Genomic DNA, 26,070 nt, shown 5'->3' on the forward strand with positions numbered 1-26,070 from the left:
TGTAGCTATCATGAAAGTATCTTAAACAATTGCAAAACAATTGCAAAGTTTGAACAATTACATAAATTGAATTTTCCAAATAACAAAACAAATTAACAAACAACTATAACAAGAACAAATTCACAATAAGTTATATACCTGAACTCATGAGGAAGAGGTTGATGAAGTTAGTGTCTTGGACAGCAAAAGTTGGCCCAGAAGAACAAAATCATTTTAGAGAAAAGATGATGTGCACTGGTGGGCTCATCGACGATGAAAAGAATTTGATCGCTGGAGAAAAAAAAAGTTAGTATCATGATGATAATATGATTCAAGTTGGCTGACGAAAGACCAGGTTGAGTAGAAGGGAAAGGTACTGATAATATAAAGAAGGCAGAGCAGAAAAGAATAAGAGATGACAAAAAAGAAATGAGAATGACAGACGACAAGGCAAAAAAAAAAGTGAAGTAAAACTAGCAGGCAACGACGAAAAGAATCTAGATAGAAATAAAGGGAAAAACGGAGAGGCGAAGATAAAATGTATAGAATAGAAAAAAAATAGTCATAGATAGTATACCATACGAGAGAGCTAACAGGTATTTGTAAGGAACTAAGGATTAAAAATGATAGTTTATCATTATATATATGCTTGTGTGTTTGTGGGTGTCATGAATATCGAACATGGCAACTATTACGCATACCCACCCTATACTAGTAATATTGAAATTTTAAGTATATCTGTTTCAAATTTAGAGGCTAATTTTTTTTTTTTTGCAGAAAAGCTCTGCATACAAGCCTTAATGGCTTGTATGCTTTACAAGTTCATTAAGGAATAAACCCAAAAGACGCGCTGCTACACATACGTCCAATACACGCGCTATATAAGATCTCGCGTATATATAACTACCAAAATTTAAAAGATTTATTTCCTTCTTCGTTCTCCTTATTTTCAGATTTGCTCGTTCTTCTTCTCGCGCCTCTTTCCTGCTTCTTCTCAATCGTTCTTTTTCCCTCCTTTCTCACTGGTATATTCTTCGTCATTTACGTTAGTTCCTCTCTCTACAACTCCAGCTTCGTTTTCTATTTGATTTGTTATTTTCTGAAATCAAAGTTTGAACTCGTTTTGAAGATTATGGATGATTCAACCTCAGATTGTCAGCTGAATCAGGGCGAAGTGGATTATGAATTTGAATCTAACGAAGTTCCTGAGGTTTGATTTACATACGATTACTTTGAATTTTGTTGTAGTCATTTGAATAGCATTGTGTAGCTGAATAATTCGTGAACATTGACTGTGAAACTAACATGTTAACATGAATCTGTCGATTGAATGTAATGTATTAGTTTTGATTAATTATCTGGAATTTATAGCAGACGCTCGGGTGTAGATCAAAACTTTTTTGGGTGTATTTTTGCGAGAAGTGTGGGTGTATTTACAGTTTATGGCTTTTTGTGTTATGTTAGCTGAGTTGTTGTCGTTCGGGTGTATTATATCAGACATAATTGGGTGTGTTTTTAGTTTTTGACATGGTGTATTCTGCAGCCTGTGTATTTACAGTTTATGGTTTTTTTTTGTTATTTTAGTTGAGTTGTTTCGGTTCGGGTGTATTATATCAGTAATGATTGGGTGTATTTTTAGTTTTTGACATGGTGTATTCTGCAGCCTCTCTCTGTTGTTGATGACCAGTTTGTTCCGAAGGTTGGAATGACCTTTACCACCCTTGAAGATGCTGAAAAATTTTACAGGAACTACGCCAAGGCTGCACGTTTTTCTACAAGAGTTCGGAGCACAAATAGGAAGGGAAACGAGATTAAGAATCAATTGATTACATGTAGCAGAGAGGGAAAATGGAAATCTAAAATATCTCCGACCGAGAAGACTAATCCGACAGCCGGTTTAAACTGTCCTGCAAGAATTTATATACACACATTGAAGGATGTCGGTGCTTGGATCATTTCAAAGGTTGTGCTGGATCATTCACACCCCTACTGTCCAAGTAAAGCAGAGATGCTCAAACAGCACAGGGAACTAAGCATGTCCATTCGTCGTACAATAGAGAATAACGAGAAGGCCGGTATCAGACCAAGCAAAACCTACCAATCATTTGTTGCGGCTGCGGGGGGTCATCGCGAGTTAAATTTTATCGAAAAGGATGTGAGGAATTACATTACGAGAGAAGTGCGGAATGTTTCCGAACAAGAAGATGCAAAGGAATTCGGAAAATATTTGTTAAGAATGAAAGAGAAGAATCAGAATTTCTTTTTTGAGCTTGAACTCGAGGAGGATCAATCGATTAAGCTGGCTTTTTGGGCCGATGCAAGAAGCAGAGCTGCCTTTGAGTATTTCGGAGACGTTATTTCATTTGACACCACCTACAATACAAACAGGTAACAAACTGTCCCTGTTTATGATGCTAAATTAATGTATTTTTCTGAATCTGCCGCAGAGGTGTATATTGGCTGTTTTTTTGGGTGTATACGAAGCATTTGTTAGGTGTACCTAATGATTTTGCATTCTGCACTATGGTAATTTGTTTCAGGTATAATTTGGTTTGTGGTTCTTTTGTCGGGGCGAATCACCATGGTCAGTCAACACTTCTCGGATGCTCTTTGATGAAAAACAAAGAAATTGAATCATTCAAATGGTTATTTGAATGTTGGCTTCGTTGCATGGGAGGAAACGCTCCGAAAGGGTTTCTCACCGATCAATGCGCATCAATGAAAAGGGCTTTAGAGGCCTGTATGCCAACAACAATTTACCGTTGGTGTATTTGGCACATCATGAAGAAGATACCAAGCAAATTAAACGGGTACAAGGGACATGCAGATATCGAACAAGAAATGAGCCAAGTTGTTTGGAACTCTCATAGGAAAGACTCATTCGATAGGAATTGGAATGATTTTCTGCTGAATTTTGGTCTTGTGGATAACAAGTGGCTTTCAGGTAATGTTTGTTAAAAATCTGCAGCAGAGGTGTAAATTGCATGTTTTTTCGGGTGTATTTATAGTCTGTGTTTGGGTGTATTCTGTAGATCTGTATGAAGACCATCATATATGGGTTCCTATCTATCTGGATCACCACTTCTGGGCAGGGATGAGAAACACACAAATGAGCGAGAGCATACATTCATTTTTTAACAAGTTTATCACCCGGAACAGCTCGCTTATTCAGTTCGTCAAACAATACGATAATTGCCTCGGAAGCCGGGAGCAAGCAGAGAGAGAATCAGATGCTGCAGATTTTCATACGGTCATACCGTGTGCAACCAAATCCTCCATTGAAGCTTAGTTTCAAGATGTGTACACTCATCAAAAGTTTAGGGAAGTCCAAGCGCAATTCAGAGGAAAGGCGAATTGCATCACCAGATTAACGAATTCCGCTCTAGGCTATTCAGTATACGAACTCGGAGAACAAGTTTCCAGCTCAATATTCAACAAGTTTGTGGTTACTTACGACTCAGTTGCAGCCGAGGTAAAATGCCAATGCTTATTATTCGAGTCGAGAGGGATACTGTGTCGTCACGCACTAAGCGTGTTAAGCTTTGAACAAGTAAGCCAAGTGTTACCGAGATATATACTGGAACGATGGAGCAAGAAGGTAAAGAGGCGACACACACACATCAAGAGCAGCCACGATGAGCCACTGTTGGAGCCAAGAAGCAAGAGGTTTGACCAATTGGTTTTTCGTTCGCAAAATATTTGCGAATTTGCATCCGAATCGGAGGAGCTGACTGCAATTCTGCACCGTGCGTACGATAACGTCATGGCTGAGATGGAATCATTAAAAGCCAAAAGGAAGTGGACATCTTCTTTATCCCACGAAGACGCCAACTTGGAATCCGTTAACGAGCTTCAAAGCCCGCCAAGGATTCGAACAAGAGGACGTCCAAAAAATAGGCTAGGTTCAAAGTTGGACAAACAGATCGCAAATGCCACAAAGAAGAAGAAAACGAAAGTTTTAAGCGAGGTAAAAGTAATGTTCTTTAAATTTGTGGTGATTGAGTTTATTTTTCTCGTTAGTAGTTTAGCTAATATGTGAGTTTCTTATATTCAGATAAACTTGTTTGATGCCGCATCAGTGGTGCATTCAAATTCCAGCCAATATCAAAGACATGTTATGAATTATCAGTTCAGGGTACCAGGAGCAGGGGATAACTCTTTGGGTGTATAGTTACAGAATATGGGTGTAAAAGCACTGTTCTTTTGGGTGTATTTTTGTGAATTTTCTTGTGATTCACATTCTACATATAGATACATATATATAATATTAGGGTTCAGGGTTTTAGGGTTTACAGGTTAGGGGTAAGGGTTTATGTTTTAAGTGTTTAGGGTTCAGGGTTTTAGGCTCAAAGCATCAGGGGGGATAGATCTCAGGGTGTATATTCAACTTTCTTTGGGTGTAAAAAATCGCAGGTTATGGGCGTATATTTGATTTGATGTTTCTCTTCATATTATAGTACCTATAATTCATACATTTTGAATACAGCACAGACAGTTTAACAACACAGACAGTTTGGGTGTATATTTAAGCAATCTTGGGTGTATATTAAACTTCCGTTCGATGTAAAAGTTTATAATTTGTGTTTCGAGCTGCCTTGATGTTTTCCTTCATATTTTACCACCTGTAATACAAAGCTTTTGAATACAGCACAGACAATTTAACTATGGAAAAAAATTTCATTGAACAGAAGTTGTTTATAAATGGCAAATTTTTACAACATTTGTTCAATTTACAAACTAGCTAGCAGTTAGATTACTCAGTTTCTATATCAGTAGAATTTATCTGACAAAATGGACTCAATAATACTAAGGATGGCTTGGACAGTCTTATTGCATTACTCGCTCTAATTGCTTGATCTCTCTCTTTATTCATTTCACTGAATAGTATCCGCGAAGCATATTCTACTCTATAGTGGTCCACCTCCTCCTACAATTAAAAAGTATATTCTGTTTAAACAATAATATTAATTCCAGTAAAGTAATACAGAGTTATATAGTTTTAAAGACAGTTACATGTGGCCAATTATCCCATTCATACTTCGCCCTTTTAATGTTTTCGGGCTCAATTAACTCAAGCCACTTCATAACGTAAATAGCACAGTCATAGCTGAAAACGAAGAAAATAAATTACAAATCTCATTTAGGAAAGTTTAATGTTCAGAGACACAAATTTATACCTTGATTTTTGGCCTGAGATTTTAACGTATGTTGCTTTAATTTCTAACTCATTCTCCTTTTTCTTCAGAGGTGCCCCGCCGGCATATGCTCTAATTCTTGAAATTATATATCCCTTAAAAAACAAAACAAATCAGTAATATACCCGAATGAAATACACCCAAAAGAGAACATACTTACACCCAAAGCAAAACATACATACACCTTATATTGAATTGAAATACACCTATCTATTAAAATAAAGAACACAGAGCCAACTTACAGTGAATTTATTAAGCTGCTTTCTCCTATCGCTTGGAGCTTTCTTGTGTAGCGGGTCAAGTATATAAAATCTCCCCTTTGTTGTATCAATCACCCATAACCACTAATGGCCTGAGTAGCAAACAGGTGCAAAAATCTGAAGGATTGCCACATTTCAACAGTGTGTTATTTTATTTGGCATATAAATAAAGAACGGTACTAACAAATTTTACAAATGAAAACTCACATATCGATGCAAAGCTAATTTTTTTCCATCTATGAAGGGAATAAACATTGGGTAGTCTTCCACCTTGAATTCTTTATTGGTTTTAGGTGATATGAATTTCCCGTTTGGGTGCTTCGAAACGGCCATGCTCTGCAACAATTGTGAAACAACAAATGAAATACTGAAAATACACCCAAGTGAATACTTTAAATAAACCCAAATGACTACACAACTTACATCCAATTGAACGTAAAAAATACACCCAAATGAATACAAAAATAGACCCGTTGATCAGAGAATATACACCCTAAGGAATACAGAAAATACAGCCAAAATTCGTAGAAGTAACACTTACCACAATATCAGGGGGGAGACAGTATACTTGTTCTTGAAACCTTTTATCATTTTTCTGGTTGAGGATGAGGCACATGGTAGATACAATCTAGAAATATATGCCGAAATCAATTTACATTAATAAACATTGCAGTTAACTTTGGTGTTAAAACATTAATGTTATTCTAATATTACCTCAGATTCTATATAACTTCCTGCCTGGAGCGATGCAAGGTGCATTCTATTCAAAATGTATTTGTCATGGGCAATCAGAGTGCACAGGTTGTCAAACTCGTTAGTACTGCTATCTGTGTATGTCTTCACTCGCGTCGCCCAGATGTAGCACTTCTCTTTCATATCACCCGTATTCTGATTTATTCCCGCAGGAGTTTCAAACTTCCCAGAACTTTCTCCGCCAGTCTCCTTTTGAATTTGTGGTCTTTTACTTTCTTCTTTCGCCGCACTGCTTGCTATTTTTTGTACCAAATCCTCTAATTGTTCTAGCAAATTTGCAGTTTCTGGAGTTTTTGCCCTGTCTGCCTCCTGCGTTGACGCTCCTTCCTGCGTTGCTGCTTCTTCTTGGCTTGAATCAGTGAAGTCCAGGCTGAATGATGGCATTGGATCTGTTTTAGGAACATACGATGCTGTCCGTGTCATCATCATCAGCGCAGCAGCGTCTTCTTCGGCTGGATAACTGCGTGATCATGTATAACGTATTATAAGAGTAAGAATATACGGATGATAAGTAAAGATTGATTTTAGTCTGATGAACTTACCTTTTAGATGGAGCTGGGGGAAGCGTGGGTGTGCTTTCTTCAAGTTTTTTTTGGGGGGGGGGGTTCAGGAGTGCTGCACGGCACAGAAAATTAATCATGACATAAAAAAAACTATTCAGGAACAATATACACCCAAACTGTAACCCAATATACACCCAAACTATAACCCAATATACACCCATACATTGATTTTACTCTGATGAACTTACCCTTTAGATGGAGCTGGGGGAAGTGTGGCTGTGCTTTCTTCAAGTTGTTGGGGGGGGGGTTCAGGAGTGCTGTACGGCACATCAAATTAATCATGACAAAAAAATTATTCAGGAATAATATACACGCAAACTGTAAGCAAATATACACCCGAACTGTAACCCAATATACACCCAAACTCTAAACAAATATACACCCAATACTATTTCTTACGTTTTTGTAGTTCCTTCAATTTGTAGCAGAGGGGTTGGTTCAAAATCTGTCTCAGGTGTTTCTTCAAATTCCGGCACAGTGGTTGTTTGGGACACTGGCACAAAAACTTGAATTGGAACTCTAAACAAGAAGAAAAATGAAAGGTTAACAACGCCTTTGAAAATAATAAGGTTATAAGGTTGAAATATTCTTGAAAAACTCACATTGCAAGCGCTTCCGACGGTGTCTCTTCCCTCACAACCATTATATTCGAATCAGCCGGCTCACTGGCTGACTCTTGAACCAGACTCAACCTAAAATACACCCAAAGGAAGTAAAAAAATACACCCGAACAATTCAAAAGGAAGACAGGCTTTGTTTTTTGAGAACTTGCATACTTGCAGTTTTTGCTTTTTTTTCCTGCCTTTTTTTCTCGAATAAAATAATAAAGGGATTTTTTTCTAAAAAAAATATATACAGAATTAGAAGTAGAAGGTAATAAGAGAACAAAAGTAACGGTTAGTTGAAAGAGAAATTACATGCTCTCTGCCGGCCTGTTTATACTACTTTGTTCTGTGTGTCCTTGAGAGAAAGGATCATCACTTCCCAAGTTCACGTCCGGTATTCTAAACAGATTTCATGTTATTCAGACAAAATATGATACAGGTAAATCATGATAACAAGATTTTATTAAATAATTCTTCTTACGTTTCAGAGGAGACATAGCGACCTTCTGTCGATCGCAGGTCAGCTTCCTTCTCCCTGCGAAACAAGAAACAATTATTAGCAAAGAAAACACACTAAAATCTGAAATATACACCCCAACAAGACATACCCCTCTGCAGCAGATTTTTCATTGTTTTTCCTTAACAATTCGTCTAGATCTTCACTTCCTATTTCATATCTGCCATTACATTCATAAAAGAAGATGTTAACAAAAATAATTATGATGATAGACGGTAATATAGCTTACGAAGTACTATACCCATCATAGGATTGATCTTCTTCAGGAGATGAATGCTCAACAACAACCTTTTTCTTTTTGGATTGTGTTCTAGATGGAAAAAATAAGTATGAATCAGAAATAAAAAAAATAATTTTATCACAGAATATTATCCAAAGAAGTGCTTAATTTTTTGGTGTTCTTTGTGTCTTTTTCTTTTTTTTTTTTGCTTCTTCACTGGTGATGATTCTTCGCTTCTATAAGTTAATAAGAGACACTTCAGTTAATACACGAAATCTTGATAATTAAGCCAAGAGAAAGGAGTAATAATTTCAGAACATTACTCATCAGTTGATTCAGATTCTGAATCAGAATCCTCATCCTCTTGACTCTTCTTCCTTTTTTTGGAGTCCATTCTGGAAGGCAAACAATCATTATTTAGAACATACTAAAGATATAAAATACACCCAAATGAATGCACATGATACAACCAACTGAATGGACAATATACACCCAACACAACAAACGAAATACACCCAACTTAATAAACAACATACACCCAACTTCATAAACAAAATACACCCAAATGGTTCCACAAAATACACCCAACTCGATAAAGAAAATACACCCAAGTATGGTACTTACTTTTTTCCCTTTTTGCTAGGTTGTTTTCTTGGTGAATGCTCTGAGTCTTCTTGAGTCTCAGACTCAGAGGTAGAACTGTCACTATCAGTTGTTTCTTGCTCCGAAGACGATGTTGAACTTGCCTTCCTTTTTTTTTGTTTTTTTGATTTCTTGTTTTTTTTTTCTTTTTTTCTCTATTTTTTTCATTTTCTCTCTTGTTTGCGCCATCTTTACAATCCCCTGAAACATTAGAAATTTTAGTTAGCAGCATTCAGGTAAATAAAATACACCCAACATATTATGTTCACTTACCATATTTTTCTCTCTTTCCGCCGTCATTCTTTCGTCCAACTGCTCCTTACTCCAGTTGGCAATCCAGGGTTTTAGCGGTCTTTCAGCCCTCTTCTTGTCTTTATTTTTAGAAAGATAAAAATAAATTATCATCAGGGCAAAGAGGCAGCCATCAATTGCCTTTTTCTTTTTCTCCTTGTAGTCGGTTATACCCTTGACGATAAAACTCAAAACATGCCCTCCCCAGTTTCTCTCTGTTATGGTGTCCATCTCAAAAATTGGGGCCAGGTGCACAGGCGAGATTTTGTTTATTGTCGTTGGTAAAAGGAACGCCATCTGTATATAGAGGATGAAAATCCTCTTGAACATTAGGCGATCCTCTTCGTTACCAACGCCAATATCCATCATCTCATCTGTAAGACTTTTGAGGGTCTTACCCTGGAATCTTCTAAAAATTTCTTTGTCATCCTCAGAAAATTTCTTATAATCGACTTTCTGAGGAAATAGATCTCCTACAAAAAGGAAAACAACAAAGTATGAATATCAGTTCAAATACACCCAAGCATCAACTAAAATACACCCAAGCGTCAGTTAATATACACCTATAATTTTTAGCGAGTTACCTGTTGCGTTGATGCCAAGCACATCACCTATTTTTTTTGGTGTTATTTTAAAAGAACCGTATCCGATTTCCAGTCTGTTCTCCCCTAATTTGAAGTTGTTAGCCAGCTCCCTTAACACTTGGTGATGCACCCTTAGTGGTGGGATGTGCATCAAGCCACCGAATCCCAAATCCCTCACAATCGTTTTCTTCTCCTCACTCATGTTTCTGAATTTATCATTTAACAAATGTGTTGCACACTTAAGGTCTTTTGTTTGCTGTAAACAAAAATAAAATTATAGTCAGATATGTTTCTATTATATAAAACTGATTTCATCTAAGACATATATTTGTTCTTACATTTCTTCCAGGTTGGTTTCTCGCTGCCATTTTTTCTGAAATGAAAAATACACCCAAAGCTATCAGTAAGATACACCCATATATACGAGTCAGATACACCCATAGATATCAGTAAGATACACCCATAGATATGAGTCAGATACACCTATAGACATCAGTAAGATACACCCTTAGATATGATTCAGATACACCCATATATATCAGTCAGATATCACTCAAACATGCATCAATATACAAGGTCAAGCAATATACACCCATAGACAAGCAAATATAAGAACAGTTGCAACTGCTGACTATTACAGTATATCAGTTCAGAAATATACACTCAACAATTTGTGCCATATACACCCAACAAATTACCTCATATACATCCACCAAACTACGGAATATACCCCAAAAATCAGTTACCAGAAGAACTAGAACAACAAGAACAGTAACACCTAGAAGAACTAAGAAGAACAGTGTAACATAGAACCAAGAATAACAGTAAAACCTAGAACAAGTAGAACATCATAAACTGTAAAATGAGACGTAGAGCAAGAAGAACAGTAAAACGTAAAACAACGTAGAAGAACAGTAAAACCTAGTTCTTCAATTTCGAAATGTGGAAAATATACAGGAATGGTAATGTAACGTACCTTGAGTATGATAGCTTTGTTTTCTCTGGAGATTCTTGATCGAGAGTTCTTTGTTGTGTTGATGGAATTTTCCAATATTAGCGACGAGTTGTATATTTTCAGTATCGAATGATGCTCGAAAATGGAACGTTTGCTTTTTCTCTGAATGGCTTTGAGAAGTGGAAGAAGTGGAAGAGTCTGCCATTAAGGGGGCAGTTTATGCGAAGCGTAACCGTTTGAGTGGAGCGCGTGAATGTTACGCCCCATTCAATGCTCTTCTCTGCGCGTGTGGATTGTTTGTGGGCTGGGGGTTTGGATAACTTGTAAGGCCTTTTTGCTTGTATGTGTAGTAGGCCCGTTTTTTTTGTTATAGAAATAGAAGTGGTAATATACCTTAACATTGTAATTTTTGGCGTTTTTTTAAATTGTAGAAAGTACATAAATCGGAGGGTTTGATTTTTGTATCTCAAATTTTTTAATTTTCTTTTAATATAAATCGGATAGTTCGATTTGTGTACCTCTCACAAATCGGACGGTCTGATTTTTGTACCTCTACAAATCGGACGATTTGATTTGTGTACTTCTAGAAATCGGACGATCTGATTTCTGTATCTCTAATAAATCGGACGATCCGATTTCTGCTTCTATAATTAAACGATTCCACAATTGAGTATAACACACCAACAATTCATATTTTAAAAAAATACCACTATCACTCCAATATTAAAAATAAAAAGTTCAAATTTAGACAACAGTTAAAAAGTTTGTCATTATCTAAGTCGGAATAAATTGGATTGGAAGAAGTTGCTTCAAATTGGCATCCATAGCTTGGCTCACACCCAAAGCTTCAAGCAAGATTTATTTTATTTAGAAAATGTTTAGAGACTTTAAAGTTTCTAGTGAATAAAGAAAACAAAATTGGCTAGTTTTAAATCAAATATAAGAGAAAGGTAAGGAAATAATAATAATAATAATAATAATAATAATAATAATAATAATAATAGCAAATTCTTTTTCTTCTTTTTTCCGGGGTCGCTCTATTTGAACTCATCAGTCACCCCATCACAATCACCCCATTCTGCAATATCATTCATGTTTTGTGCTTGTTGGCGCTGGGTTTGCAGTTGCACTCTTCAATTGCATTCAGAGAGCCACTTGTATAATCAATCGTTGCCTCGCGACTTCAGAAATCCGAACGCAGTGCAAGACAACAACAAACCACTTCCTTTTAAAACCCACACGCTAACTAACCTATAACTAAAAAAGAAAGAGCAGAAGAAGCGAAACCCCCAACCGTCATCTTCAATTGTTCATCGTTTTTGTAGAACTTAGATGCGCGCCTCCACCATAAGAAAACTATGCACCCTCAGCACCCTATATCGCTCTCACTCAGCATGGAAAGCCATGGCACTTGCCTCTTCCTCTTCCGTTTCCATTTCTGAGCACAATGCTTCTGAGTTCAACCATTCTTCTATGAGCCACAACCGTGTCCCTTCTCGAGGTAACAAAAAAAAAAAATTTTCCATATTCGCAAACCGTATCCAATCTGTCTCAACTTTTTTTACCCCTAACCACCATTACCGTTGTTCCTCATTTCTCAGTAGCTTTTGAACTTCGTTGCATTAATGGGTTTTGTTTCTTGGAGTTGAGAGGGAGCGAAACAGAATGATAATAATAATAATAATAATAAATAGAGTAAAGTAGCTGGGTTTTTGTTTTTCCACCTGAAGAGGATAATAATAATAATAATAACTGAACTTTGTGTGTGATCAAATGCATTGTTTTTTTGTTGCTGTATGATCGGGTTCCCTCTGTTGTGTTCGTAGTAACGTTTTTTTCTTTTGAATGTTTAGGTGCAGAGGATTCTCCTGATGATGATAATACGGCTTCCGAGGTTTCTTCTATAGTGTACAGTAAGTGTTTGTGAAATTTACTGTGAGAAATGCGGAGTGCTAAAAGTTGACTTGGTTATGCTGCAATTTGGAATGTTTCCAGACATCTTAAAATGGTTGATGCTAATCTTTTGGGGTGTGCTGTGCACCCTTTTCGTTTTGCAGGTCCATCTCTGGCAGAGGAACCTGTTGTCGTGAAAGAGGAACCTGTTGTCGAAGAAGTTGACTATCGCAAAGCAAAAATGGAAAAAGTAGCAGATTTAACGTGGTGTCCTAATCTGTCTCCTGGCTACCTTTTGACTAAACGGAGGGGGTTAGCCCGTGAGAGGAAAAGCAAATGGATTTTTAAACTCAGCCATGATGTCCGTTTTGATAGGTTAGTTAAAATGTGTGCGAAAAGACTAGGAACAGGGACGACCCTTGATGTGTTTCGTCAGCTGGGTCGAGAGACTGGTGTGAAAGAGTTCAATGCATTAATAAAGATGAGTATACAGAAGGCAAGGACTACTGATAATGAATACATTGCCATAGAAGAATTGAGTAAGGCTTTTCACCTTTTAGAAAATATGAAGGAGTGCGGTTTTAAGCTAGAAGAGGAAACATATCAACCACTGCTTAGGTATGTCATAGACATGGGCATGGTTAAAGAGTTTCAACTTTTCTCTGATGTGGTCAGAGCTGAGTGTTCAGTTTCACGGTTAGGTTACTATGAAATGTTGCTGTGGATAAGAGTTGAAGATGAAGAAATGATTCGGGATATTTGTGAATATATTACCGTAGAAGATGGCCAAGACACTGCTGCTATGCGAGGTTGGTGAATCTATGTTTCACGTGCATGAACTTTTTATAGTTTATTTCAGATAACAGTAACATATTTTTGAATATACAGCACAGGTTTTTAGCAGTACCATGTGGGACATTCATGATTTGCTTTATTTTAATGTAGAGACTATGTTGATGCTTTTTACAAGAGATCCTTCTTCATTTGATTTGGGATTGTGTGCCATGCATTGTGAAATGGAAATACTAAATATTCTGGTTTAACTTGTTATCTTTGTTGGACATGGGTGTGCTTTGCCATTGTACTGCAATTAACAAGTTAGTCTTTGTTCACATCTTAGATATTAGAAACATGGTTTGAAAATTCATGCTAAATTGTATTCCCAGGACATAGCTACCATCTAGCTTCATAATAATAGAAGTGATTGTGCCTAGCCTAACCTGACACATATTGATGCAATTTCGCTTATTGTGTATGTTGACGTCCCATTGTAAAAGGAATTTTGTTACATATGGCACTAACATACGTTAATTGGAAACAAATCTTATTGCAGAAAATTACTTATTGGCTCTTTGTGAAAGTGATCTGAAGTTCCAGATTACAGATGTGTTGAAAAATATAGACATAACAATGTTTTCATCTGCAAAATCTATAGCAAGTGTATTTCAATCATTAGGAAGGCTACAGTTGGAATCTCTTGCCGAGAATTTATTTTTGGATTTGAGAGCACAAGGTATGACTATGACCTTATACTTAATTAAGCTCCTTTAAAATAGTACAAGAAGAAGATCATTGTTCTGTTTTAAAAAGAAGTCTTTATACATGTGTATGTTAGTATGTATGCATGCATGTTTTTGTTTCCTTTTTGTGTTTTGGATTCTCTTGTACTAATATATACACAGATTCACTGCTGATCAAGTATAATCCAACTATTGCACTTGCTTAAGTAGTTATTATGTTGATAGTGACAAAATATACAACACATTGAGGGTATAGATCATACTATGCTAACCACGTAGTCATCTTCTATCCACAACTTCTCAATCCAGAGTTTTTATCATGTTTAGGAATTCACCTACTCTTGGGTCTCTTTAACTTTGTCATCCTGTCTCCTTGTCTAGGTAATAGGTCTTTGTCTCTTGTGTCTGTGTTAGGTACTTGGGTATTATGGGGTGCCCAAAGCCCAATATTGGGTAGTATGGGATGCTTGATGTTGTATTTAAGGAGATTAGCTCTTCCCTCGTAACAGCTAGCTCTTAATGTTTGGTTTCCCTAAGGAGTAGGTACTTCACAGTCTGATAGAATATGTTCTTTCAAATCTTACTTTCAATTTCCTAGCCCATTCTTTGATCTAAATTCATTTTTGCCTTGATACATCCATTGGAAGTCCAAAGCTCCTTAAAGATTAAATCGCTTATTTGGGCAGTTGTGCTTAATAGATTAACACTAATGATGCATTGTGGGTTTGAAGACATTAAAGACTATTTCCCATGATATATATATATATATATATATATATATATATATATATATATATATATATATATATTATGTACAGTGCTAGTTTAGAATCAGTTGGATATTTGTTTTATGGCTAATTCTATATATTTACGTGTTGGGTGTTCTAGATCTCTGGAGCAGTTCTTGTTGACTAGGTAAGTTGGTTTTGGGAGGAGGAAGGAAGCCAAATCTTTGCAGTAGTGTGCTATCTGTGCCACTAATTGGTGTATTTGGTTGGGGCGTAACTATATTAGATAGCAAACACATGGACAAGAAAGTTTGGGCAGAATTGGATATTTGTCCTCTATTTGGTGTAAAACTCACGATTTTTTAGAGGTTTTCCCCTGTCAGACATTTATAGAATCTGAAAACTCCACTTCATTAATAACCTGTTCTTTTCTCTGCTTTTGTTGTCTGTCTTAAAGATGTTCTGCTTATACATGTAATGCATAAAACAAATCTTTTGATATCTTCTTTTGTTCAAATCTCTTTGATCTGGTTGAAGCTTAATATTGGGTCTACAAGAGTGTCACCCACCATTCCCAATTTTGTCCAAAATATCAAGAAACATATTTCTTCGAGATATGACAACTTTGGTTTTTGATTGAGCTACTTCAATCCTGTGAAAAATATTGCACCTAATCCTGTTGTATGATTCTAATACATACTCTGAGAAGGGTGCGAGCAAGAAAGAAGATTCTATTGAGGCAGCAACAGGGGGCCAATAGAATTCCTCCTTTACTAGCATGAATAGGAGACATAAAAGTGCAAATGGTGGGGAACCACTTGTGTAACTAATTAGGCCATGTGCAAGAGTTAGTGGATGGGTGTGTGATCCTGGGCCGATTCTGTTAGGGATGAGAGAGAGATTCTTGCTCTATAGAGGAAAAAGGGATAATGAGAAGGTAGAACTAAGACAGAATGGGGAACAGAGCATGGGAGTCTATCTAACACTACCATAGTGTTTTTCTGCTCTATAATTTCCTGCATTTCCAGTATAATTCTATAACTGGGGAAGGGGTGATTTCACACTAGTTCATTCCTACCCCATCTCTTCTAGTTTTATTGTTTACTTTCTATCTCTTTTGGCCTTTACAATCATTACATGTAATGGCAATATTATCCATGTAGGCAACTAGATTGATGGATTGACCAAAGGAAGCATGTTTTTAGAGCACCAACTCCAAACATTAGAAAGGCACACCATCTCTAATAGGCATTTCAAGTATTTGGATTCAGAAGCTCAATTCCAATTATGAGTTAAATTCTAAACACCAAATAGGGTTTGAGCCAAAATAAATTAAGACATTAGAAATCTGTTTCCAAGCAGAAAGAATGAGTTGATGTTGAATCTGTTGAGTTCTGGTTCTGTACTTTTGTTTAGCTAGGGAGTTGTGTTTTGCTCTACAAAGTTGTCCTTAATGGTGGTCTTTTGTAAGTAGTTAGAGTTATTCATTTTTTCTGTAATGCAGATTTTGATGAAGATGATATTTCAGGCTTCATTGCTGATTTTGCTGTTAGCACTCCAAATTTAGCGGTGAGGAACTTCTCATGAATGCTTCTTGTAATGTCCTTGATGCTGTGTGATGTCAGGAGGCTTGTCGGCATATCTATAACTTTCTGCCTCCTCTTTTCCCTCTTTTTTTTTTTTTTTAAAAATTTCATCAAGAGGAGGAAAGGGAAAGACAAGATTGGGTGATAAGAGATCCCTTTCCAAAAGCAAAGCAAAAGAAAGAATTATCTATAAAGCATAGTTTTCCAATCTTTCAACATGTCCGAAACGGAAGTCCTTGACCTATGTTTTTACTTTTACGTTTTCAAGATAATTGAGACTTGAGTCACTGTGAATGTTATATAAATCTAGTTGGTCCGTGACCGTGAGTTTGCGTATATTTTACCTGGGACAAACAAACTTTTCCATTTTCCATATCTATAAAATGACCGATGTGCATGCAAAATGATTTAAAACCGTTTTTGCCCACTTTTACTGATTTTGGCAAAAGAAGTGGTACACATGCTAGTTGAACAGTGGACGGATATGTACCTTAATAAGTGTCTGAGCAGATATAAATCCCCCGAAGTGATCATATCTTATTAAATCCAGTTATATAGTATATGCATTATTCAATTTATATATTATGCAGAATTGTTTGCTGAAAGTTGGTAGATACTTCTGAGGGCATGAGGGGAACTGTTGGGTGCTGCTGGAAATGGGCTTCTCCCATGCCCCTAATCACAAAATGTTAATAAATTGTGATCTTATTTCAGAGATCTGGGCAGAAGTTTCAGTTTCAAAGGTGGTGTTTGGCATAACATTTCCTAAAATAATTTCTTTTTAAGAAAATTTTCTTTCTTTCTTTTTTCTTAGGTTGAAGATATCATCTCAAAATTCAAGAGTTTGCATGATCTATTGGAAGTTTTACATTCATCGTCATCATATGAAAAGCTGATTATGTATTGCTGTGATATAGGCAAGGTACAGCTACTTCTTTCATTTTAGTATTATGAGTATCATTTGGTTACAAGAGGCTTGTCCATCAGATTGAAAAAGGATGGTAGAGTGAAAATGATAACAAGACCTTTAGAACCCTTGGAGTGCACTAAAGCACTTCTCTTGGCATCATCCTTTGCCTGACCATAATATGAAGAACAAACTTTGGACAAGATGATGAAATAGTAATATGTTTATTCATATATTTAAAAAGAACGAGTCACTCAATAATGTAATTTTTTCATATAATTTATTCTTCAGTCTTGTCATAACTCCACTAGTTCCACAACCGGTTCTTCCTTTGTTCTATCTATTGACATTTGAGGGCTTGTCTTGTCAAAAGGATATAAATTCATAAGGAAAGAGTAGAAAGAAAAAAATTAAAGTGATATTGACCAAGATCTCTCTAGTGATGCTTTACCACCAAGAAAAAAAATCATTTATGCTTAAATCTCTCTTGACCACCTTATTCAAAGTCTTTTTAGGTCTTTCTCTACCCCTAATTTTTTATTGAATGTCGGTAAGACTTAATTGCAATTTCAAAATTGGATTTATGCTGATAATGTTCCACCATCCCACTGGCTACCAAAAGTTAACTCATTCTTCTTTTTGCTTGATTTGAACCAGTTGCTTCCGATTTTGAAGAATTTGCAAGTGTAATTATTAGTGCTCTGCTTTGAAGTCAAAGTACCAACTGCTAATTTCTACCATCCCTAGTAAAATATAGCGTTTTAAAGATGTTTGTTAGATGGTAGAACTTGTGCCAGATATGACAAGAATTAGGCAAAGGCAGTGCATTTGGAAATCCTTAGTGAATAGTGTGTTAATGAACCATAGAATTTGGGCCAGACCCCTTAGTTCAATATCTGGAAGGTTGAGAGCTCCACTCTCCTCTTCAGCTTGGCCCCAAAATAGAAATATCTCAAAACATTTTCTATCATGGACCCAAATTGTGTTCTCCATTGGTGTTGAATCAAGTCCAGTGACCCAAGACCAATATGACTGAAAGCTTCATTCTTCTCTAGCTGCTATATTTACATGGGTTTGGACTCTCTTGCCAGAAGCTGAACTCTCTAGGGGTCTTTGCAATTTTTGGTCGATTTCCCCTCTTAGAACTGGTACTAGAGAAGACAAGAATTAGGAAAATTTAATTATGTGCTAAGGAACATTACTCCTAGGAAAACCCCTTAGTACAATATGTAGAAGAATGAGAGCTCCACATTCTCTCCAAAGGCTCACCGAGTGATTAAAATTACTTCTGTGTTCCTTATTTTCTTTATTCATACTGATCCCCTACTAATCATATCTAACTAACTAACTAACTCTCTCTTAAGTAACTCTTTACTCTTACTAATGGTAACTAAATCATGTACTAAATGGGATCCTAAAATAATGGTACTTTTCTGTTACCTATTTTATTTACATTTCTTACTTCAAAGATCATAATGTGTTTTAGGGATATTCTAACTTGATGTTTGTATGTTTGATAGAGTTATCCTTACTTCTCTGGAGCATGCATTTAAATTGAATTCCCTTGGTGATAATTTTAACTTTCAATGCAGGTTGATGTTGCACTTGATCTTGTTGATAATATGTGTGAAGCAGGCTTTACATTGTCAACTAGGATGTTACAGTCCATATTACACATTTGTGAGGAAACCTATGAACATATTTTGGTAGGACAGATTAATTGCAACAGCTCTGCCTTTTTTCTCCCTTCGCAATTCGTCCATACTGTTTCAATTGCTGTAGTAAGTGATTGAGTGTATAACTATCAAATTGTGCCCCACTCCTCTTTTATAAAAGGGGAGAAAGATTAAAGACAAGTGAACTTTTGCTTTTAATTAAGCCCATTTCATTTAAAAAACATTTTATAATAAAAAGGATAGTATGGTTTATAGGATTTGATTACTTTCAGCCACCATTATCAAATATGATGAGGAGTGTTACAAACCAAATGAACTTTTTGTATTTCGTCAAAATCTCAAGACTTGCAACTTAAACATCCTTTCGTTATACTTGCATTTTCCATTTCTGTATTACGCATACAGAACTATTATAACATAAAAAGTCTGAATGTTTCACCAGAGCTTAATTATTTGATGTTAAAATTTTCTCTGTAACGACTTTCACTTGTCTTAAGCCTTCTTGACAGTTATCCTTTTCTCTTTTAACCCTCTCTCTCTCTCTCTCAACATTCAAGGTTTACCGGATCTATTCTATCATACAGCGGTTCCATTTGAAGTTGAATGGTGAAATATGTAGGTGTTTGGTAAATTTTTGCGTGAGGGTGAAAGATGTAAGTTGTACAACCCCGCCCCCCCTTTCTTTTTTTTGCATGGTTACATTGATATTACTAGATTGGTATTATATTAGATAAATCCTTATTAATAGAATAGGGAGATCTCATATATATTCTATATAATTTATAGAAAAAAGCACACACACACACACACATATACTCATATATATTTTCAATTATGTGGTCTCTTTGGTTGGTCAATCGCTAGCCATAAATGTTGACTTCTATTAAAATTTATTGCAATTACTTTCTATGATGCAGTTTAAAGGTGCATACAAGATGGTTGATGACTTGGAGAAAATGAATTTCAAACCTACTACCGCCATGTACAATGCTATAATGGCAGGATATTTTCGAGAGGTGACATTCTTTTGAGGATATCTCTATTCTCACTTTGAGACTTCTCCTATTGATTATTATACATGTTAAGGGTGTTTGGGGGATAAAATGGAGACATGGAGTGGATGTTTTCATGGATGACCTTAATGTGTAAAATTACATATTGAGCTCATTCATGAAAAGTTTTGCATTAATTTTACCTTGCAACCAAACATATCCTTTGTATTACACATTATATTTCCTTATATTTCATGATTTATGTCTTCGTTTGATAAGATTTAGGATTAGGATTTTGTTATCAATGTTATAATCAGTGTAGTGCTTTGTATTTTGCATTACACCACTGTTACACAATATCACAACATATCAACGTATCTTATTATTCAGATTCTTATTATCAAAGTGGTACTATCTTCCATGACCTGTGGCCACTGTGTTACTGCGGAGCTCCTACTATTTGGAGCTCTTTGATTTCTGTGGTACCTCACTTGTGGTTTGTATTCTATGGCCTATGGCTGTCCTTCTCATTTTGTCTGGCATTTTTTCTGCGTATTTGGAGCTCCTACTATTTGTTTTTGGCACTTTTGAACATCCTGAATTTATTTTTTGGCACTCCCATGCAGTGCTTATTAGTTTCAGTCTTATACAACCTCAGTGTTTACTGTAATATGGTCCTGATTCGTTTTAATTTAGTTCTTTATTCTACACAGTCCTGATTTATTCATTAGCAATTCTTTACTGTCTCGATTTCTTTTTTTGGCAGTCCTGTTATTTTCCAACAGGTTGATACAGCTCTAAAGTGCTTCTCCAGTCATGTGTGGCCACAAGTTATTTCTAGCAATTGAATGTTGCACTGATTATTCAGCTAACAGTATCATCACTTTAGTTTTGGTCATTGTTGGTGCCATATAATCATTTTGGCAACCTCTTATTAGTGATAATTATTACCCATTTTGTCAACTATTGCTACCACTGGACACAATTTTCTGGCAGATTTACAACCAATTCCATTTAGTTCTTTTTCGTTTCTGGCAATTCTAGTCTGACTTTGTTGGTAGCATTTCTAGTCTGGCCTATTTTGTTCGAAGCAATCCTGGCTTACTTATGCCTTTTTTTTTTCCTTTTAGGATTTGATTGGAGCAAACATAAGCTTAGTATGCTTTAGTTTCAGGAGAAATTTTACTAATAAAAAACAAAATTTGGTAATATCCATTATATGTTATAATAAGGTAGAATATTTCATAAGATATCCTAGAATATTAAAGAGTGCCTCAGGTGATCTCTCAGTATTGATTTCTATATATTCAGGAGAAATATTAGAAATAAAAAACCAAATTTTTTAATTTCTCCATTATATGTTATAAAAACATAGAATATTTCGCAATATATCTTAGAATATTAAAGAGTACCTCAGATGATCTCTTAGTATTGATTTCTATATATTTTTTAATTTTGGTTTCTTTTAGCATCCATTTTTGTTTTGTTGTTTTGTTTTTCTTCTTTTCTTTTATAAAATTTCTTTAAATAATATATTGATAAATCTACTGTTGGATTAGAGAGCCCTTTCTATTCTCTTTACCCCTGCATTTTTGGATGTTGTTCTTCTGAGTAGTTCCCTCTAATCCATTTCCTATTTTCTTCAAATTACTTGCTCCCTTTTTCACCATACTTTGATTTGTTTTATTTTCACTTTTTTTTGTAGAAAAATATCAGTGGTGCTTTGAGGGTCCTCAAGCACATGCAGGATGCCAATGTTAATCCTGATGTACAGACTTTCAGCTATTTGATTAGTAATTGTGAAACAGAAGAGGATATAATCAAGGTAAAAGATTATTTTTGTATGATGGCATTGCCTCTGTATCTCTCAAGTTTTGATCATTTTTGTGTGTTTGTGTGTATTAACATCCCCATCTTAGTTAAGGAAGTTAAAATAGTGTCTATTGTTGAAAAGATGATAGAATCTTGTCTTAGGTGGTTTAGATATGTGAGAAAATTGGCAGAGTATCTGGTTAGGAGGGTGGAGCAGATGGAACATAGACAAGTGGCGAAAGGTAGAAGTAGACTTAAAAAGACTATGCACGGGGTAGTCAAAAAAGATCTATGCGTCCACTATAAACATGATATATAGGATAGAATACAATGACGTTGTTTAATCCATATAGTCAACCTCACCTTGTGGGATAAAGTGGTGTTGTTGTTGTTGCTTTATGGAAATAGAAAAACACGATCAATTTTCCTTTAGGCATGAGGTAATCTATTTGCACTTCCTTTGTGAATGCTTGAGGCTTGTTGTTTTTGAAATTTCATCACTCAAGTTGCTTGATGTCCTGAATTGTACAATGATGTTAAAAAAATGTTGAGATTGTGGGTCTAGGTGGAGAAAAGGAAAAGAGAAAAGTAATAGGTTAATAATATGAAGTGAAGTTCTGTTTTGATTATTTTGTGATTTTTTATAAGAGAGGATCACTAACCTCTACTTATAATAACGGTAAAACCCTATTCCTAGTTAAATAAGGAAATAATCATATAATCAAAACTATTTCTAGATGATATTTGATACTCTTTTATATTCTAAAGATACTGACACTCTTTTATATTCAAAAGATACTGTGAAGATGTTATGTGATATATTCTTTATTTCAAACAAAAAAATATTTTAATTTTAAAATCAATTTTGCAATAATATGTAAGTGAAAATCCTAAGTTTACTAGGAATTTTGTATCTCAGTGTTATAACATGCATTCTAAAATTCACAACTATAACTTGACAGCTTCTACTTACTTTTTTGTTTGTTTTAATGGAACCTGACTCCTTATTCTTGGAACTTCTGCTTCTTTAAGAAACTTCAATTATATAGTCTTCAGATTTGGTAATCCTCTTAGGTCTCCTTGATTCTTTCATACTGTATTGTCCAACAAAAGGTCTTAGCCAATCTGTATATTATCTTTTTTATAGGTTGCTAACTTGAATAATTTTTGCAGTATCGTGAAGAAATGGAGCAATATAAAATCCCACTTGCAAAACCGATTTTTATGGCCCTTATTAATTCATATGCAGCTTGTGGCAAATTGGATATGGCAAAACAGGTATGGGTGAAGGAGAGATGTATATCCATTGTGCAACAACAGTTATCTAATATCTGATTGATCTTCCATGTTGCATTTTCCTGAAAGTAAATTCTATCTAACCAAAATGAAGTTATTTTCTGAGGCACGAGACCTTGGAGTCCTTTTAAGAGAGAAGAAAAAAAGAAAAAGGAAAAGGGGGGGGGGGGGGGAGGGGAGGGGAGGGGAAGGGAAGGGAAGATCTGGACAGCGATAAATAAAACTAAAATTCTATAGCAACTGCAGTCTCAAATATAAAAAAAAGTGTCAGGAACCTAGACATTAATTTTACAACTTGGAATAATTCCACTAAAATCATGGAATAAAACCCAAGAACAAGAAAACGACAGATATAATGTGGCCATTCAAGTCTGCTTCCTCACTGCCCCCATGAACCATATCCTCCTCATTCAGTTAGCTGATTGAAGTTGTTTGTCTTCCAAATATTCCAAATAACTATATGGTTCTTGCTTTCCATTCACAGGCAATATTTTTCTTACATTGGCAATATAACATCAGGCATGCAATTTTACTTATTGTAAAATGATGTTTGCTTATAAAATACTGTAGAATTAGCTCTTGCAGATGAACTTTGAATAAGTGCTTCAGCAGGTTCTATATACAAAATATTTGCTTACCCAGTAATACTAAAAATAGCAAAACTTGATTTCTTCATCAAATGTAAATATGCAACAATTTTTCTCACCTTTCCTTTTTATTCTTTATAATACTTCCATGTTGGAATAATTGTCTACTTTTGAAATTTTAATTTTCTACAAATAAACTGCTGGTTTTAGAAATCTAGATAATATTAATTATGTCTTTCCAATTATACCCCAAATAAATGGGAGTAGGTGGAAAGAAGAAAAAAAGAATGAGAGCATTAGTAAGGGTAACTTTGTAAAATAAACCTAGATTTCTCTACACCGAATTTATTTTTCAAACGTTTCCTTAATTCATGTTTGCATATAGAAGTAGACAGATATTGATACAGTAGTTATTAATATCATTTATGCATCATCTTATAGAATCTTTATTATAGATAAAATATCTGATATAATTTCAAATATCCAACTAAACAAAATTTGTTTTACATTGCAGGTCATTTTGGATCCGAACATACCAGCAAAAAGCTTAAATGAAATCAAGAGCGTCCTTGTCTCAGCTCTTGCATCACATGGGCAGTTGTCCGAGGCACTTTTAGTATATGAGGAGATTAATAAAGCTGGATACAATTTGGAACCAAAAGCTGTTATAAGTCTTATCGTAAGGTTCTGAATACACAATATTGCTTTATCTTTCTTCAGCTCTTTAACTAATTTAGGGACATATTAGGAAGAGTTCACCAAATTCAAAGGAGAGTTGGATGGGATGCTTATGCTACTTACAGAATTGAGTGATCTAGACTATTGGGTCGATGGCTGCTTCAGAGTTATCATATATTGTGTTCACAACAAGCATCTAAGGTTTAATTTATTTCCCCTTCGGTATCTATTTGATTTCTCATTCATTTTGTAATTAAATTGCAATGTGTAATGCGCTTATATTTATACGTGACCGCATTTTGAATCAGTTCTGCTATTGACTTGTTCAAGAAACTCAAGGATAAGTTTGAAAGTGATGAACTAGTATTGGAAGTTCTCTTTGATGAAGTGAGTTCTTGTTCCCTCCCAACATAATTTGTATAAGGTTGCTTTCAATATTGGAAAAATGGATCCATTGGCTATTAATTCAATTCTGAAAAAGTTGAAACTCTTTTTGGCTACCCTGTGATGGATCATGAAAGTATTGTAAAATGAGGGGTTTGGTCCTAAACCTCGTCTTGACAATTGCTCTTTTTGGAGCCAGTCACATCAAATTTGTTCATGTATATATAGGTGTTTGCTGCAATTGCAACATCCGAGTCCTCAAATTTGCAGATTGGTTTAGACTTGCTTTGGGCAGTCAAGAACGAGCTTGGTCTCGTGCCTTCACGGCAATGTCTTGATTTTCTTCTAAGTGCCTGCACCAATGCTGGAGATTTGAGTAATGCTCGTTTGATTTGGAGAGAATATGAGGTTGCTGGATTTCCATACAATGTGCTAAGTTATTTGAGGTACGTTTTTTAAAAGTTTCCAGTGCTATAACTCCATCTGCTTCATTGCTGGGGCTATTAACGACTAACGACTTCTGTGGTTGTAGGATGTATCAAGCACTTTTGGCATCGGGAGATTATAGATCTGCTAACTTTATGCTAAGTAAAATTCCGAAAGATGACAGCGAGGTATCTGCTATCATCAAAGCCTGTCAAGAAACATACTCTGGTCTTTCCTCTGTGGCAAAGAAGAAAACGAAAGTAACAAAAAAGAAAGAAAAACGAGAGGCTTGAGTTCTCTTTCTAAGATAATTTTTATGTATTGGTTAAGAAATGCTCGTCAGAAGGGTGGTGCATTTCTTGTTAATTTAGTTACATCAAATCATGCTGATATTGTCCATGCTTAGCTTGCATCAGATTCAGAATGGTTTGATTGGGTTCTCATGTATCCCAAGTTTCCATGGTTAAACCAACCCCATATGATTACCTTTTCAGTTTCAGCTTGAAAAGGTGGTTACTGCGCTACAAAGGATGAAAGCTTAACATCCATGACCATGTCTTGCACAGAATTGGAACTCTGATCCCCCATCATAGTTGAAGTTCTGTTTTTCATCTAAAGAAAGAATATGAAAGCTGAAGGCACCTTATTTTCCCAAGTATCACCAGTTTAGACTTTAGATCACTTGTAATTCTTTAATACCTTCTGGTGACGGAATGTTCAAGAAGTCACTATTATTCTAACCATTTATTATTATTCTGCTTATATTTTACTAACGAAACATTTCTAGTAATATTCCAGAAATATAACTGATCAAATAGACTATGACCCTTGGTATAAAAGTTACACCACTTAAGCGTAGAATCATAACTATTTTGATGTTCTGTTTGAATAATATGGAAACTTTCCAGTTTTCAATACATGATACAATTTGACAACGAGACTGACTACACATTTTTGGATCTATGAATCTATCATAATTATTTGATGACAAAAAGTTATACTAGGTACGTAAGCATGTTTA

At 35.4% G+C, this 26,070-nt stretch overlaps 2 protein-coding genes across 3 annotated transcripts; one reads left to right on the forward strand and one right to left on the reverse strand.

Moving 5' to 3' along the window:
* Positions 1-8,800: 8,800 nt before the first annotated feature.
* LOC110269420 (uncharacterized) lies at positions 8,801-10,769 on the reverse strand. Its single transcript, XM_088508303.1, has 5 exons — positions 10,586-10,769; positions 9,948-9,982; positions 9,610-9,865; positions 9,008-9,498; positions 8,801-8,935 (listed from the first exon to the last, which is right to left on the reverse strand). The coding sequence occupies exons 1-5, from the start codon at positions 10,767-10,769 to the stop codon at positions 8,801-8,803; spliced, it is 1,101 nt and encodes a 366-aa protein (XP_088364429.1).
* Positions 10,770-11,560: 791 nt separating this feature from the next.
* On the forward strand, positions 11,561-25,839 carry LOC107630141 (pentatricopeptide repeat-containing protein At4g04790, mitochondrial). 2 transcript variants are annotated; one of them, XM_016333200.3, is made up of 16 exons: positions 11,561-12,065; positions 12,418-12,477; positions 12,622-13,266; positions 13,791-13,970; positions 16,210-16,274; positions 17,106-17,213; positions 18,791-18,904; positions 19,432-19,527; positions 19,792-19,890; positions 21,572-21,691; positions 22,852-22,956; positions 24,076-24,240; positions 24,310-24,440; positions 24,548-24,626; positions 24,852-25,069; positions 25,156-25,839. In XM_016333200.3, exons 1-16 carry the CDS (start codon positions 11,897-11,899, stop codon positions 25,340-25,342), a joined length of 2,541 nt encoding a protein of 846 aa, XP_016188686.1. In that variant the 5' UTR covers positions 11,561-11,896; the 3' UTR covers positions 25,343-25,839. The 2 variants fall into 2 exon arrangements, with proteins under 2 accessions (XP_016188686.1, XP_088364597.1); XM_088508471.1 differs by having other exon boundaries at positions 11,608-12,065; positions 16,234-16,274.
* The last annotated feature ends 231 nt before the right edge of the window (positions 25,840-26,070 follow it).

Source organism: Arachis ipaensis, chromosome B3 (genome assembly GCF_059453495.1).
Source record: "Arachis ipaensis isolate K30076 ecotype BB chromosome B3, ASM5945349v1, whole genome shotgun sequence".
Lineage (NCBI taxonomy): Eukaryota > Viridiplantae > Streptophyta > Magnoliopsida > Fabales > Fabaceae > Arachis > Arachis ipaensis.